Raw genomic sequence first — 14016 nt, forward strand, 5'->3', positions numbered from 1 at the left:
ACTCGGGAGGCTGAGGCAGGAGAATGGCGTGAACCCGGGGGGCGGAGCTTGCAGTGAGCTGAGATCCGGCCACTGTACTCCAGCCTGGGTGACAGAGCGAGACTCCGTCTCAAAAAAAAAAGAAACGAGATTTCTCCAATGCTACTCAAGTTCACCAGATGGCACAGCCGCTCCTCAGAAGCCCTCAACCACAGACACATAAGGTACTCCCCTTAGGCCCCTGCCCTGGGGTCTCCAAGCCAAAGTGCTCCTCAGCCCTCAGCATCTGCCCCTCTGTCCAATGTCAGGCAGAGGCTCCCAGGGTTGGGAAGTAGGAGGGGCTCCTAATAGTGACAGTGGCTGGAGAACTCCAGGGTGGTTTTGAGAATGCAATGGCATCCTTAGCCACTGGAGGAGGACTAACCAGAAAGAGTGGGTAAGAGTCAAGGCCTGGCTTCAGACAGGCCGCAGTGCTCAGCCTTCCTTTCACCCTGATGAGTGTTCTCCCAGTGTCAGAAAGAGGGCAGAACTCTCTGTCAAGTCTTTGAGTCAACTGAATTGAGGAAGGACTGGGACACCAGCCAAAGCCTCCAGGTAAGCTCTGGCATTAGCACGACACAGGACTCAGCACAAACAGAGTAATATGCTCCTGCTGAGTCCCAAAGAGCCACGAGTGTGAAAATGCCAAGTGTGGGCACACAGCCCTAGCCAGAGCCCTGTCTGGTGAGGCTGCTCTTATCATTTGGGAATCTGCTCAATTTTCTAAAAGAAAGCTCCGTTCTACTACACTAAGCATCAAGGGGCAGCTCAGCTGTTTATTAAGTCAGTAGAAAAATGACTGTACATGTTTAAGGTGCAGGAATGAAGATGGGGCAGACTGGGCCCCAGCATCTGAGGCCTCACCCCCATGCCAGAGAGCTCCAGTCCAGAGCCTGAAGTGTGGTCAGCACATGTGAGCTATCTGGATGTCCAAGAATATCTAAGTGTGCTGCCCCCGTAGGGGGCACTGGAATTCCTTGCCCAGCAGCTGGGCCTAAAGAGAAGAGGCTGAGGAAACCAGGCCCTAGAAACGGCCCAGCACGGTGGCTAATAGAGCCATGCGGATGTACATGCCATTCTCAGCCTGGCGGAAGTAGGCTGCGCGGGGGTCCGAGTCCACTTCCACGCTGAAAAAAAAAAAAAAAAAAGGAAGTGTTATCGTGCAGCCCATGGATAGCCTGTCCAGGACTAAGTCTCCTCCCCTCCACCAGCCCGAGGCAGTCTCCAACTCTGATGCTGCACCACCTTATCTCGTTGACACGGGGCATCGGGTGCATCACCACCATCTTCTTCTTGGCCCGGGTCATGATGTGGGGAGTGAGGATGAACTGGCCAAAGCACTGCAAGGCAGATGGGGTCCCCATTAGTGCCTTGGGGTAGGAGTGGCTACAGAGGACACAAGTCTGGGCTCCTCTGTGGCCCCCTCCACACCCACATGCAGCTATGGCAACTGACGGACATGAGGTTTAATAGCTCTGACCCAGCCCTCAGCTCAGCCTTTCTGTCCTCATATCTGATGCCCTATGGCAGCAGCCCTGGCTTCTTCCTTAAGCCCAGCACTCACAGCTTCATACTCCTGGGTACAGCCAAATCGTTCCTTCTGGATTCGAGTCATGTAAAGCACATCAGTGTCAGGCAGTGCCTCCTCAATGCTCTCGAATTCCTCCTGGAGGGTGAGGAGAGCCATGGTGGATGCAGCACTGGGCTCTGACTGCCCAACCCACGTCTCCATGGCCTCCAGGCTTGGCTGTGAGGGTCTCACCTGCTTGGTGCCGCGGGAGGCCACAAAGGCCCGCACAGTGGGTGGCATGCGCAGGCTGGGAGGTGCCACGTAGCGCAGGCTGACACGATACTGGGTGAGCAGGCAGGCCAGCGAATGTACTGTGCGTCCGTGCTTCAGGTCACCCACCATTGTGATCTAGGGGAGGAACCCAGTCACCACAGGGATCCCAGACTGGGTGCCCTCCCGCCCCCCGCTACATCATTTCCAAGCTTTTAAAAGCCCCTGGAGCAGAATGAAGGCCTCCTTGATGCAGCTGTCCTGGACCGGGGTAACCACTTCCTGCCTCCCTCTCTAGATCGTCCCCTGGCAGGGCCCCAACCCCTGCCACCACCCTCACCGTCATGCCATTGACAGTTCCCAGCTCCTCACGGATGGTGAAGATGTCCAGCAGGGCCTGGGTGGGGTGCTCTCCGACCCCATCCCCAGCATTGATCACTGGCCTCCGGCAGTGCTTGGCGGCCAGCTGAAAAAAAGGGGAAAATCCTGTCTTTTGCAGCTCAGAGGCCCCCCAACTGCCAGTCCCACTCTTCCGGGGTCCCCTCACTCATCTGGCCCAACCTGAGACTTGCAGTCACAGAAAATGTGGGTAGAAGGGTTCTCAAGTCCCTGGGTCCAGCCTTCTTAACCCCATCTCAGTACCCAGGCTGGCCTCACCTCCACTGCTCCAGGCTGGGGGTGCCGGAGCACGACGACATCAGCATAGCAGCTCATGGTCTGCACGGAGTCAGCCAGGGATTCGCCCTTCTGGACAGACGATGTGGCTTCTGAGAAGCTGAGCACAGCACCTCCCAGCCGGGCCATGGCTGCTGCAAAGGAGCTGCTGGTCCGTGTGCTCACTTCATAGAACATGGAAGCCATGACCTTCCCCTGGGGAGAGAGCAAGGTGGAAGGTGTACGTATGCGTGTCCACCCTGGGGGAACCACAGGTGGGCACCACCACCCCAAGTGATATTTGAGGGATGCTGTGAGGACCCTTCTGCACCTAAAGCTTCCCTGTGACCTGTCAGGGCCTTGATGTTTCCACCACTGGTGTCACTCTGAGCTAAAGGCTCTGCCTCCAGAAAACCACCCATCATTAAGTGTTTGAATGAGCTGGGAAAGGAGGACATACCCTAGCTCTCTCCTGCGATTGCAGCAGCCCAGACCAGAAGACCCCACTAGTGGGGTGATGGTCACATGCTCAGGGCCTCCCAAGCCAGCTAAATCCTGCTTTGGGGAGGGAAAATGTGGGGGGGAAGATCCACAGCAGCAGAGGGATGGATTAACATAAGGGGACAGGATGGCAGGGGGAAGACCCACTCTGACCACTGTGCAGCCCTGCCCTGATGCTGCCCAAGGGCAGGCAATGGCTTGGACCCTACCCCCGGCCCTGATCCTGACCTTCAGGATGTCGAGGCTCCGCTCCTTCTGCACCATCATACGCAGTGTGTGTGCCACATTGAACAGGTGAGACATCTAAGAAAGAGCCCAAGTTAGCTATAAAGGTCCTAGCCCCCGCTTTCCAAATCCTCAAAGCTCTGGGTGGTCCCATCCTCCCTGCCCCAGGCACCTGATCCTTGGTGAACTGCTGGACGGACAGGATATGTTGGCCCACTAATGAGTGCAGCAGGGGTGAGGTCTGGGGGTGCAGCAGGCCAGGGGTCCCCAGGTTCTGGGGAGATGCCTGTCTAGGTACTGGTGGTAGAGGGTAGCAGGTGCCATCAGGGGTTCCCATCAGCTCTGCAGTGAGGGATGGGGCAGAAGAGGCTGGTCAGAGGGTTCCTCCTACCAAGGCCAGATCAGAGGTCCCCGAGGTGAGTGTGTGTCAGGGTGGAGTCTCACCTGGCTCAGTCACCTTCCGAGAGGACTTCTCCTTCGGCTCCTCAGCTGCAAACAGGCCAAGAGGACACATATATATTTATGGCTGAGGTTTGGAAAGAAATCCCATATTCCCAGGAACTCTGAATCACAGTGTATGTGTTAAACCAATTCACAACACAGTAATATAGCAGGTTAGGGGAGGGCAGGGGACTGCGGCAGCTCTGGGGACAGACAGGTGGCTTCCATGGGGCTGTGTTGTATGGGAGCAGTGGTGCCCTCCCGGGGCTCTCCCAGTTGGCAAAGGCATCCTAGGCAAGAGGAACGGCCAGACTCACACCAACCAACAACCTGGATTTACCCCACGCTCTGCTGCCCCGTGGGATCCCAGCTCCTGGGCGGAGGAACACAGCTGCCCACAACAAAAAAGGGCATGTGAGAAGTTGTGAGATGTCTACTCACACTGGGAGACTTGTTTAGGCAAAGGATGGCACAGCAGATCAGACAAGGATAAAGGGATGGAGAGGAGGACATGTAAGTAGAGAAAGGTGAGGCACTGGGAAGAAGTGGATCCTGTCCCTACACAGCCTCTGAGTCACAGGAACCCCACTCTTACCTGGCAAACCTGGGTCGGAGGCTCGATGGATTCGGGGCGGCAGATGGAAGCGGCCATCAGGAAGCCCTGGGATGCCACGGCGGGGCCTTTCAGGTGTCTGGAGGGGTAACAATGGCCCAGAGTTTTTTTTTTTTTTTGTCTTTTTCTTCTGAGATGGAGTCCCGCTGTGTCGCTCAGGCTGGAGTGCAGTGGCGTGACCTTCTGGGTGCAAGCAATTCTCCTACCTCAGCCTCCCAAGTAGCTGGGATTACAGACGTGCACCACCACGCCTGGCTAAATTTTGTATTTTTAGTAGAGATGGGGTTTCACCATGTTGGCTAGGCTGGTCTTAAACTCCTGACCTCAGGTCATCTGCTGCCTTGGCCTCCCAAAGTGCTGGGATTACAGGCATGAGCCACTGCATCTGGCCAGGCCCAGCGTTTTTAAAAAGTAATTGGCCCAGCCGGGTTAAGACATTGAGACCATCCTGGCTAAAACGGTGAAACCCCATCTCTACTAAAAATACAAAAAATTAGCCGGGTGTGGTGGCACGCACCTATAGTCCCAGCTACTCAGGAGGCTGAGGCAGGAGAATCATCTGAACCCAAGAGGCGGAGGTTGCAGCAAGCTGAGATCGCGCCACTGCACTCCAGCCTGGGAGACAGAGCAAGACTCTGTCTCAAAAAGAAAAAGAAAAAAAAAAAAGTAATTGACCCAACCCCACTTCAAATTCAGTCCCTCAAGAAAACCCAAACTGTTCCGGAACCACCAATGAAAATGTTCAAGTTGTTTATCCTGCCCTGGGACTAACACCTCCCAGCCCCCTAGCCACTAGTAGTGTAGATACCGTGGTCATCTCACTGGTGGTAGGGGCTGAGGGTGGGAGCTGAGGAACAGCCCCCTGTGGCCACTTCCGTACATCCTGTCCATAGCCTGGGGGCACCAGAACCTGCAGGCAGAAGGCAGGGCACTCAGGAGGGAGCAGAGAGAACTCAGGTCCTAAAGGGGTGGATGTCAGCAAGGACAAAAAGTCCCTCGAGGGAGCTGTGCCCCCAACCCCTGGTCCAGGGCAGTGGTGCACATAGCGGGGCAGTGTAGATGTGCTGGGTAGGAAAGAAATGAATGTGGTGTGGAAGAGGGCACTACTGAGATCAGGCAGGGGCTACTTGCGTACCTGCCCGTCGATATAGGCAACTTCCCCTCGTAAGACCACACGGCGGACGGTGCCCTTCACCTTCTGCCCTTCAAAAGGTGTCCAGTGGGCCTTGGAGAAGGGCATGTGGCTGGGGATTGTCCACTCATGCTCCAGATCCACCTGCCCAGAGGACATGGGTTATGGTAGGGAAAGGCTCCCCCAGAGAACAGATCCTAGGGCTGGAGAGCCCCCCTCCTGCTCTGGGCCTCATCCCCACACCTCCACATAGGTGTCCTCCTGTGGGGGCAGGTGAAAGATGCGCCGAGGATTGTGGTGCAATCGCTGTAGTAGGTCGTCCAGGCTGAGCCGGCCCTCGCTTACAGCTGTCAGCAGTAGTGGCAGCATGGTCTCTAACCCTGGAAACCCAGGTGGGGGCCTGGACCCACACTTCTCCTCCAAGGTATGGGGAGCTGGGAGAAAGAAAGCCATTACCCTCAGGACCAATCACCTCCACGTCTGGGAAGTCACCCACACCCCAGGCCTGCACTTCAACAACCTCCTTATGCTCACTACCACTCCCGATGCTCATTTTTTCTGGGAACTGGAAATGAGGGCAACAGGACTGCTGCCATCTTCTGGAACCCACACTTTTATCCATGTGTTCTTTCATTTGCAGTTTTACTCACTGGCTCATTGATTCTTTCAACAAGTATTTATCAGGCACCTATCACAGACCAGGCACCCTAGAGGCTAGGGTCTCATACAGATGAAGACCCTGTCCTTGTAGAGTCCTGAGGCCTGGCCTGGTTCCCATTTTCTTGCTAGGGCTGTTCCACAAGCCCTACTGGGCAGAGGAGGTACATGCTGGATTCTCTCACCATGGTCTGAGGCAAAGCAGTCGATGACAGCCATGTTCTCCCACAGGGCTTCCACATCCTGGCGGGAGCCGAGCTCAGGCCGAACCTCCCCCTTCCCAGGCCCCAGGCGCTCCAGGTCATCATGGCTTAGGAATAGGTGGTGGGGAGCCACCTCGCAGGTCACCGGCAAGCCCCGTGCCTTTGCAGCTTTAATTAGCAGGATCTGAGGAACAATGGGAAGATCCAGAAGAGGCACCATCCATATGCCCTGCCCTACACAAAGTCCCATTGGCCAACATCCCTGCTTAAAAAATGATGATGTAGACCTGCAAGGGCGCTGGCTCGAGACTCTCCTCCCGCTGTCTCCTGCCCCCAAGGACCTCCCAACTACCCTGACCTTTGGTGTTACTAGGAAAGCAACAGAGACAGCAGGAACTCTGGTATACTCTTACCTCCTCCTTCCGTGCCACGTGACATATGTGCACTGAGCGCTGAGTGAGCTGAGCCACCATGAGGACAGCAGCCATAGTCTGCTGCTCTGCGTGAGCCACAATGGGGAGGTGAGAGGGCCATGTCTCGAAATGCTGGGAGCAGAAAGAACTGATGAGTGCAGAATTTTTTACTGTGCTCATCAGAGCCCAGAACCCCAGGAGCTACCCAGAATCCTCACTGCTAGGGGCCCCCAAGCCGGAGACACTGGGTGGTGGCCTCCTGCCACATGCACACTCCCTACCTCCATCCACTGGACTACGCTGTCCAGCCGCAGCTCAGAGAAGGTCTCATTGAGGTAAAGCTTCAGCCCAGCTGCAGACCCGGCCACGGTGCTCAACATTCCTGCATTTTCAGACGAGGCCCCAAGGAATAAGGCAAAGTCGCAGCGGGTGCTAGCCTCTGCCAGCTGGAGAGGATACACAGAGGTAAGGCTCATTGGCACCCATGCCCACACAGGCTAGTCTGGCACCAGTGGCCTGGACCCATGGGGAGGGGCAGAAGGAAAAGGGCTCAGGGAAGCAAGGGTGGCTGGTGGGGGCATGTGGGTCTCCAATACCAGGAAGAGGGGTGCAGTGGCTCACCTTCTGGGCCAGGGCCAGAGCAGGGGCGTCAATGATGGGGGGCCGGGTATTAGGCATGGCACACACCATGGTGATACCCCCAGCCAGGGCAGCAGCTGTGCCTGAGGCAAAGTCCTCCTTATGTGTCCCACCTGGTTCCCGCAGGTGCACATGGACATCAATCAATCCTGGGATAAAATGGAAGCAGCAAGATTACAGGAAGATTCATACAGAAGGATGAGCTGGACATGGTGGCTCACGCCTGTAATCCTAGCACTTTGGGAGGCCACGGCAGGTGGATCACCTGAGGTCAGGAGTTCAAGACCAACCTGACCAACATAGTGAAACCCCGTCTCTACCAAAAATACAAAAATTAGCCTGGCATGGTAGCACACGCCTGTAATCCCAGCTACTTGGGAGGCTGAGGCAGGAGAATCGCTTGAACCTGGGGGACGGAAGTTGCAGTGAGCCGTTATTGCACACCACTCCCTCTCAAAAAAAAAAAAAAAAAAAAGGGTCCTCAGACAGGCCACTGTGGACACTGTGGATCAAGGAATGAAAGATTGAGAAAGATTCTGGGGTCTTCACAGTCTGTGCAGTCCAGGACAGAGTGTGGGCCCCCCAGCCATCCTTCACCACACTGAGGGCCTCTATGCCAGCGGCTGCCAGTGTCCAAAAGCCAAGTTCTCCCCAAAGACTTACCTGGCAGTCGCACAAGCTTTTGGGAGGTCATACAGTCAACGTGCACCTTCAAAGGAGGGGCTGGCCCGATCTGGCCTAGGGCCTGCAAGTGGAAAGCGGTCAGCTTTGATTTAAGGGAAGGGTGATCCTGGGAGTTGTAGGGAGAGATATGGGTTTTCCCATAAACCAGGCCCTGCACTCTCTATACCCACCGTCTCTCCCTCTGTAGCCACGAAGCTTTATTACTAGCATGACTGTTCCATACTCACTCCTCCATCAACACTGGCAGTCTCCCTCCCAGCACGTCGGTCTCAGTTACCTCCACAAAGAGTTTGGTGCACTTGATATCGATGATTAGGGGCACGGAAAAGTCAGCGGCCAAGCGCCGCGTGCGGTAGCCCTTGGTGACAAAGGAAGAGAGACGCCGGCCCCCAGCTCCACGCATGGACAGGTTAATCACCAGCTCAAAGTTTTTCTCAGCTAGCTGCTCCAGGATGCTCCGCTGTGGTGGGCACTCACCATCCACGGCCTCCTCAAAGTGCCAGTCCACAGCTGTTACCTGCCAACCCAGAGTCAAAGTCAAGGCCAAGCTGAGCCTGGCAGGGGTCAGGAAAGCTAACCTTAAGGGAGAGGAGCTGGCCTAGGAGCCCATGATGAGGAGACTGAGGACCCAAAGGGTGGCGACCGAGGGCTGCCTCTATTTGATATTGGCAAAGTATATTTCTTGACAGGAAAGATATCTACACTAAGTAAATAGGTTACCAAGGACTAGATGCAGTATGAGCTCACACATATGTACACAGAGAAAATTCTGGAAGGAAAAATTTCAGAATAGTGGTAGAGAGACTGTAAGCGACTTTTCTCTTTGCTTCCTGTGTATTCTGCTTTCTACATGGAATACAGCTTATTAGTATAACGGTAATAATAAAAGCAGGGGAATAGGAGATAATCCTTTTTTTTTTTTTGAGACAGCATCTCACTGTTTCCCAGGCTGGAGTGCAACGGTGCATTCACTGCACACTCACAGCTCACTGCAGCCTCTACCTCCTGGGCTCAAGAGAGTCTCCTGCCTTAACCTCCTGAGCATCTGGGACTACAGGCATATGCCACCATGCTCGGCCCAGATAATTCTTTGGTGCAGTATTTTCACCCCCCTGGGGAAGGGCAGCAGTGGGGTAGGTTGCCAGAGTTCCTGTACCTTGACTCCATGCTCGGTGTAGAAGTCAGCTGTGCCGAGACTGGCATAGAGGCTGTAGCCCAGGCTCTCCAGTAGTCGCACAGTTGGGAGCAGCTCACTTTTGTTCTGAAACCAAATCAGAAGGATGAAATTGTTTTCTTCCTGTCTTCCATTTCAAGGTCAGCCCTGGCTCGGGGAGCCACAGCCCTTGGGAAGTCCACATGGATTCTGGTACCTTATAGCTGCCAATGGTCAGCAGGATATTCTTCTTGGGGATCTTAAAGCCAGTGCTTAGCATGGCCTTGAGGTATGCCTCGCAGCGGCTCTCCCCAAAGCCGGCTACCTCCCCAGTACTGGTCATTTCCACACCCAACACCACGTCAGCACCCGCCAAGCGGGAGAAGGAGAACTGAGGCACCTAAAGGAGCAGGAGGGAAGAGAGAGGGCCAAGGTGTGAGAGGACCTCCTCCCTCACCAGCAGAGACGGACACGGTCCCCTGTTCTTGATCTCATCTGAATGGCAGGGTCAGCCTGCCCTCTCTGTGTGCCCTACTGCTTTCCAAACATACTTGGGGTCGTTCCTCAGGTTCTGCTTAGGATGTGCCCTTGCAAATAAAAAACCTTAACCATCCTTCAAAACTCAATTCAAACAGCACCCCTTCTCTCAAGTCTTCCCAGATCACCCCTTTTGGAAGCAGCACCTCCTGTCTCTGAACCCCTCCAGCATTCTGTTTATAGGTCGAATATGTAGTTTTATCACAGACTGTTCTATACCAAAGTTTTTTGGGGGATGCAACTTCTCTTCTCTCCCATTACCATAAAGTAAGCTCCTAAGGGACAATGACCACCTCATTACCCCCATGATCCAGCAGTGCCTTGCAGTCGGTGCCTGGTTTACATGCTGATTGATAACTCTGTGTGGTGAGTGACCTCTCTCCTGCTATTCTTCTGCTAACCCCAAGGGTTTCAATATTCCTTACCTTTACTCCCACGACTCCAGAACCAGTCATTAGCCCCACAGGTTCCACTTCTTCCCCCATGATGACCCGCGTGGCCAAGGCTACTAGGTCCACGCCCAGTGTCTTGGAAACGAAGGGGAATGAGCGAGAGACCCGTACGTTGCATTCAATAACTTTCAGCTGGTCATCCTGGGGCAGAGAAGACTGGTCAGACCTTCTGCAGGATGGCCTTGCTGACACTATCTATAGGCCTAGACTCTTCCTCTCAGTAACCAGTCTCTGGGGGAATCAGACTGAGCAGGGTTCAGGTTGACTAACTGTCATAAGCCCCAACACCATGAGCTCCAGCTATAGCCCCTTCCCTCCAGCTTCCCTGCCTACTTAGATGAAGGTAGGAGACAGTACAGGGCTTCATGGCACTGTGGCCCTTTAATTCTTTCCTTTAGCCTTATTACCTTGGCAATGAGCTGCAGATTGAAGGGTCCTGTGACCTGTAGCTCCTGGCCCACAGCATGCACAATGGCTTTGATCCGCTCCAGGGTTTTGGCAGTGATATCTTGTGGGGGGGTCACCAGCGTGGCATCACCTGAATGCACACCTGCATTCTCCACATGCTCAGAGATGGCGATGGCTGCCACCACACCATCAGAGGCCACAGCATCCACGTCAATCTCCTAGTTGGGGGGGGGGACGACACAGACAGTGTGACGTACGGCCACTTTCTTCTCCCACTTACTCTAGGATTATTTCTTCCTTTACCGAGCCCCACATAGCCCACTGTTCCCAGCCCCGGTGCCTGTGATTCTGCTGGACCAGAGAAGGAAGTTTCCTCCAGGGCTGGCAGCATGCCCTCAGAGACTTCGCCGTCCGCAGCCTCCCACCTTAGCCTCCTGGATGAACTTGGAGATGACCACAGGATGCTCTTTGGAGACGGCTGCTGCGCTGCTCAGAAAGCGCTCCAGGTCCCCATCCGTGTAGGCCACATTCATAGCAGCACCACTCAGCACATAGGAGGGGCGCACCACACAGGGGTACCCCACAGTCTGGCAGAACTGGCGAGCAGACTACAGGAGGCAGGGAGCTTAGCTGGGTTGTTCACACTCACCCCCAAGAATCATCCAGCCTCCAGGTATCCCACCAGGTCCCAGCCCACCTCGAGGTCACTGAGCTCCCTCCACTGAGGCTGGCTGATACCAATGGTGTCAAGGAGCCGGGAAAACTTGAAACGGTTCTCAGCCGAGTCGATGGCTTCAGGAGAGGTGCCCAGCACCCGGCACTGCTGCCGATGCAACGCCATGGCCATGTTGTTGGGCAGCTGTCCACCCATGGATAGGATCACACCTTCGGGGTTCTCGAGCTCATAGATGTCCATTACCACCTACAGTGCAGGGGAAGAAACAAGCGGTGGCAGCAAAAGAGGGCAGGAATCTGAGCCTTCCTGCTCGCTGTTTCCCTCAGCCCCCACCAAGTTTAAAAGAATCTGAGGTCGGCCAGCTGTTCCACTCGACCCTGGCCACCCAAGCTACCAGGAAGCCCCCATTCCCCCTCACCTCAAAAGAGATCTCATCAAAGTAGAGTCGATCACACATGTCGTAGTCGGTGCTGACTGTCTCTGGGTTATAGTTCACCATGATGGTCTTATACCCCATCTGCAAGAGGGAGGGGAAGGGTACTTAGCAGTCAGGAAAATCATGGAGAAACTAAGCCAAAGCCCCTACTTCAGAGAGTGCCAGCACAGCTTCCTCTGAAAGAGCTGTACAGGATCCCTGCCTTGGGAGGGAAGGAGGTACAAAATGTTGGGGAAGAGATTCATGTACCACGTGGGGCATGAGAGATGGCCTAAAAGGACCCCCACCCCAAAGCTCTATGACCAAAGTAAGTGATGGCAATTAATAGGAAATGCCAGGATCAGTGCCAAGCAATTGCTAGAGATAAACAAAACAGCAAAGAAACTGGAATGAAAATGAACTCTCTGACCTTTCGGAGCTGCTGGATGCAGCCTACAGCACACCAGTCAAATTCAACGCTGGAGCCAATACGGTAGACGCCAGAGCCAAGGACTAAGACATGAGGTGTTCGAAAGGTGAGGTCGTGGGTGGTGCCCCAGTATGTTAGGTACAGGTAATTTGTCTGGGCTGGCCATTCAGCTGCAACTGTGTCAATCTGTTTCACCGCTGGACAGATCCCCAGTTCCTGACGCAGCTTGCGAACAGCCAGCTCTGTGCTAAAATAGAAGAAGGGTCTGAAACACAGGTCCAGGGAGTAGGGTACAGACTGATAGAGGGTTGATACCCCAGGGCAGGGATGAGAGAAAATGTCCTTGGAACCAAGGTCAGAAGCCTCTAAAGCTCCCCACACTCTCCTTCCTCCCTCCCAAGGGTCCCTCACTGATACAAAGGTTCCGTCCCACATTTCTCAGCCAGAAGCTCTCATTGCCACCTCTGACCTCAGAACTGCAAGGGCAATCTGCTTGTCTGAGAAGCCAAGACACTTGGCCTGCTGCAGCAGGTCTGGGGGCAAAGGCTGTCCACGGTGTTGTTCTAGCAGCTGGGCATGTGTGATGATACGCTTCATTCGGTGCAGGAACCAGCGGTCGATGCGTGTGAGCTCATACAGGCGGTCCACCGAATAACCAGACCACAGAGCAGCTGCCACCACAAAAATCCGCTTATCTGTTGGAGTCTCCAACTCCTGATAGAAAGGGGGTAGACAGAGGGAAGCTACTGCCAGCCCATCTAAAAGCCTGAGCATGCGTAGCTACCATTGTCTCAGGAAGGGGAAACTGTACACCAGAGCACAGCCTGTGTAACTGCAAAAACCTGGATACCAATCCTGGGTCTACCTCTCACTGGCTATGTGGCTTTGAGTAATTTCTAGAACCTAAGTCTCAGTTTCCTCATCTGTAAAAACAAGTCTAGTAATACATCCTTGCGTGATAATGAGACATCTCAAAATTCTCAACAAAGTGAAAACAAAGCAAATGTCCAATGATGACTGCTGCTAGTGTTACTGGTAACAAGCTCATGGTCTGGGGGCAATGAGAAGCAGGGTCTATTTTAGGGGTGTTACCAGGGGAGGGGAACAACTTACCTCATCGCTGACTGGTTTCACTGTGTGATCAAAGCCCACACAGTTCTCATCCACCATGCGCAGGGCCTTCTGGAAGGCCTCCTCAAATGAACGCCCAACGCCCATGACTTCACCTGGAAGAACAGAATGGAAGGACTGAAGGTGTGGAGGTGGAAAGGGTCGAAGGAGGGCACTGCCCATAATGCCTATGGTTTATAGTCAAGACTCTGGGAGATTCCCAAGGCAAGTCACACGATGGTGGGATTCATGGTGTTTCAAGATTAAGAAATCTTAATGGCTGGGCGCGGTGGCTCCCGCCTGTAATCCCAGCACTTTGGGAGGTCAAGGCGGGCGGATCACAAGGTCAGGAGGTTGAGACCATCCTGGCTAACATAGTGAAACCCCGTATCTATTGAAAACACAAAGAAATTACCCGGGCATGGTGGCGGGCCCCTGTAGTCCCAGCTACTCAGGAAGCTGTGGCAGGAGAATGGTGTGAACCTGGGAGGCAGAGCTTGCAGTGAACAGAGATTGCGCCACTGCACTCCAGCCTGGGGAACAAAGCGAGACTCCCTCTCAAACAAAACAAAACAAAATAAAACAAAAAAAGAAATCTTAACTTACAGCCATTTTCATGGATAAGCTCAGGTTTTGTGCTTATTAATGAATATGGAATCAATATGCCTAAAACGGGCATGGGGATACTGGAATATACCCCATATACTGGATACTGGAAGTTTATCACAGTGGCCCAAACCACTGATGGCTGTCCAGTTATTGGGCTGGATTTATTCACATAACGATAACACCATCTGGAATTCTTTTTTTTTTTTTTTTTGAGACGGAGTCCTGCTCTGTCGCCCAGGCTGGAGTGCAGTGGCCGGATCTCAGCT

The 14016-nt window shown here is 54.0% G+C and overlaps 1 protein-coding gene across 3 annotated transcripts in view; it reads right to left on the minus strand.

The window, feature by feature from the left end:
* Positions 1-770: 770 nt before the first annotated feature.
* Positions 771-14016, minus strand: part of CAD (carbamoyl-phosphate synthetase 2, aspartate transcarbamylase, and dihydroorotase) — a 27431-nt gene continuing 14185 nt past the window's right edge. For 2 of the 3 annotated variants that reach the window (XM_011949869.1, XM_011949880.1), the window contains 29 exons: positions 13145-13257; positions 12501-12745; positions 12032-12278; positions 11605-11703; positions 11208-11432; positions 10936-11118; positions 10510-10728; positions 10076-10243; positions 9331-9513; positions 9117-9221; positions 8238-8477; positions 7940-8021; positions 7259-7425; positions 6919-7083; positions 6638-6769; positions 6207-6408; positions 5608-5798; positions 5368-5508; positions 5041-5142; positions 4215-4311; positions 3623-3667; positions 3351-3520; positions 3182-3256; positions 2456-2668; positions 2139-2264; positions 1781-1936; positions 1583-1684; positions 1264-1358; positions 771-1145 (listed from right to left, as the gene is read on the minus strand). In XM_011949869.1, the coding sequence (XP_011805259.1) occupies positions 1043-1145; positions 1264-1358; positions 1583-1684; positions 1781-1936; positions 2139-2264; positions 2456-2668; positions 3182-3256; positions 3351-3520; positions 3623-3667; positions 4215-4311; positions 5041-5142; positions 5368-5508; positions 5608-5798; positions 6207-6408; positions 6638-6769; positions 6919-7083; positions 7259-7425; positions 7940-8021; positions 8238-8477; positions 9117-9221; positions 9331-9513; positions 10076-10243; positions 10510-10728; positions 10936-11118; positions 11208-11432; positions 11605-11703; positions 12032-12278; positions 12501-12745; positions 13145-13257 (4391 nt within the window). In that variant the 3' untranslated portion in view covers positions 771-1042. Of the gene's footprint in view, positions 1146-1263; positions 1359-1582; positions 1685-1780; positions 1937-2138; positions 2265-2455; positions 2669-3181; positions 3257-3350; positions 3521-3622; positions 3668-3959; positions 4011-4214; positions 4312-5040; positions 5143-5367; positions 5509-5607; positions 5799-6206; positions 6409-6637; positions 6770-6918; positions 7084-7258; positions 7426-7939; positions 8043-8237; positions 8478-9116; positions 9222-9330; positions 9514-10075; positions 10244-10509; positions 10729-10935; positions 11119-11207; positions 11433-11604; positions 11704-12031; positions 12279-12500; positions 12746-13144; positions 13258-14016 lie in introns of all 3 variants that reach the window. The other variant, XM_011949861.1, reaches the window with a different exon arrangement.

This window comes from Colobus angolensis, unplaced genomic scaffold, assembly GCF_000951035.1.
Source record: "Colobus angolensis palliatus isolate OR3802 unplaced genomic scaffold, Cang.pa_1.0 Scaffold109, whole genome shotgun sequence".
NCBI lineage: Eukaryota > Metazoa > Chordata > Mammalia > Primates > Cercopithecidae > Colobus > Colobus angolensis.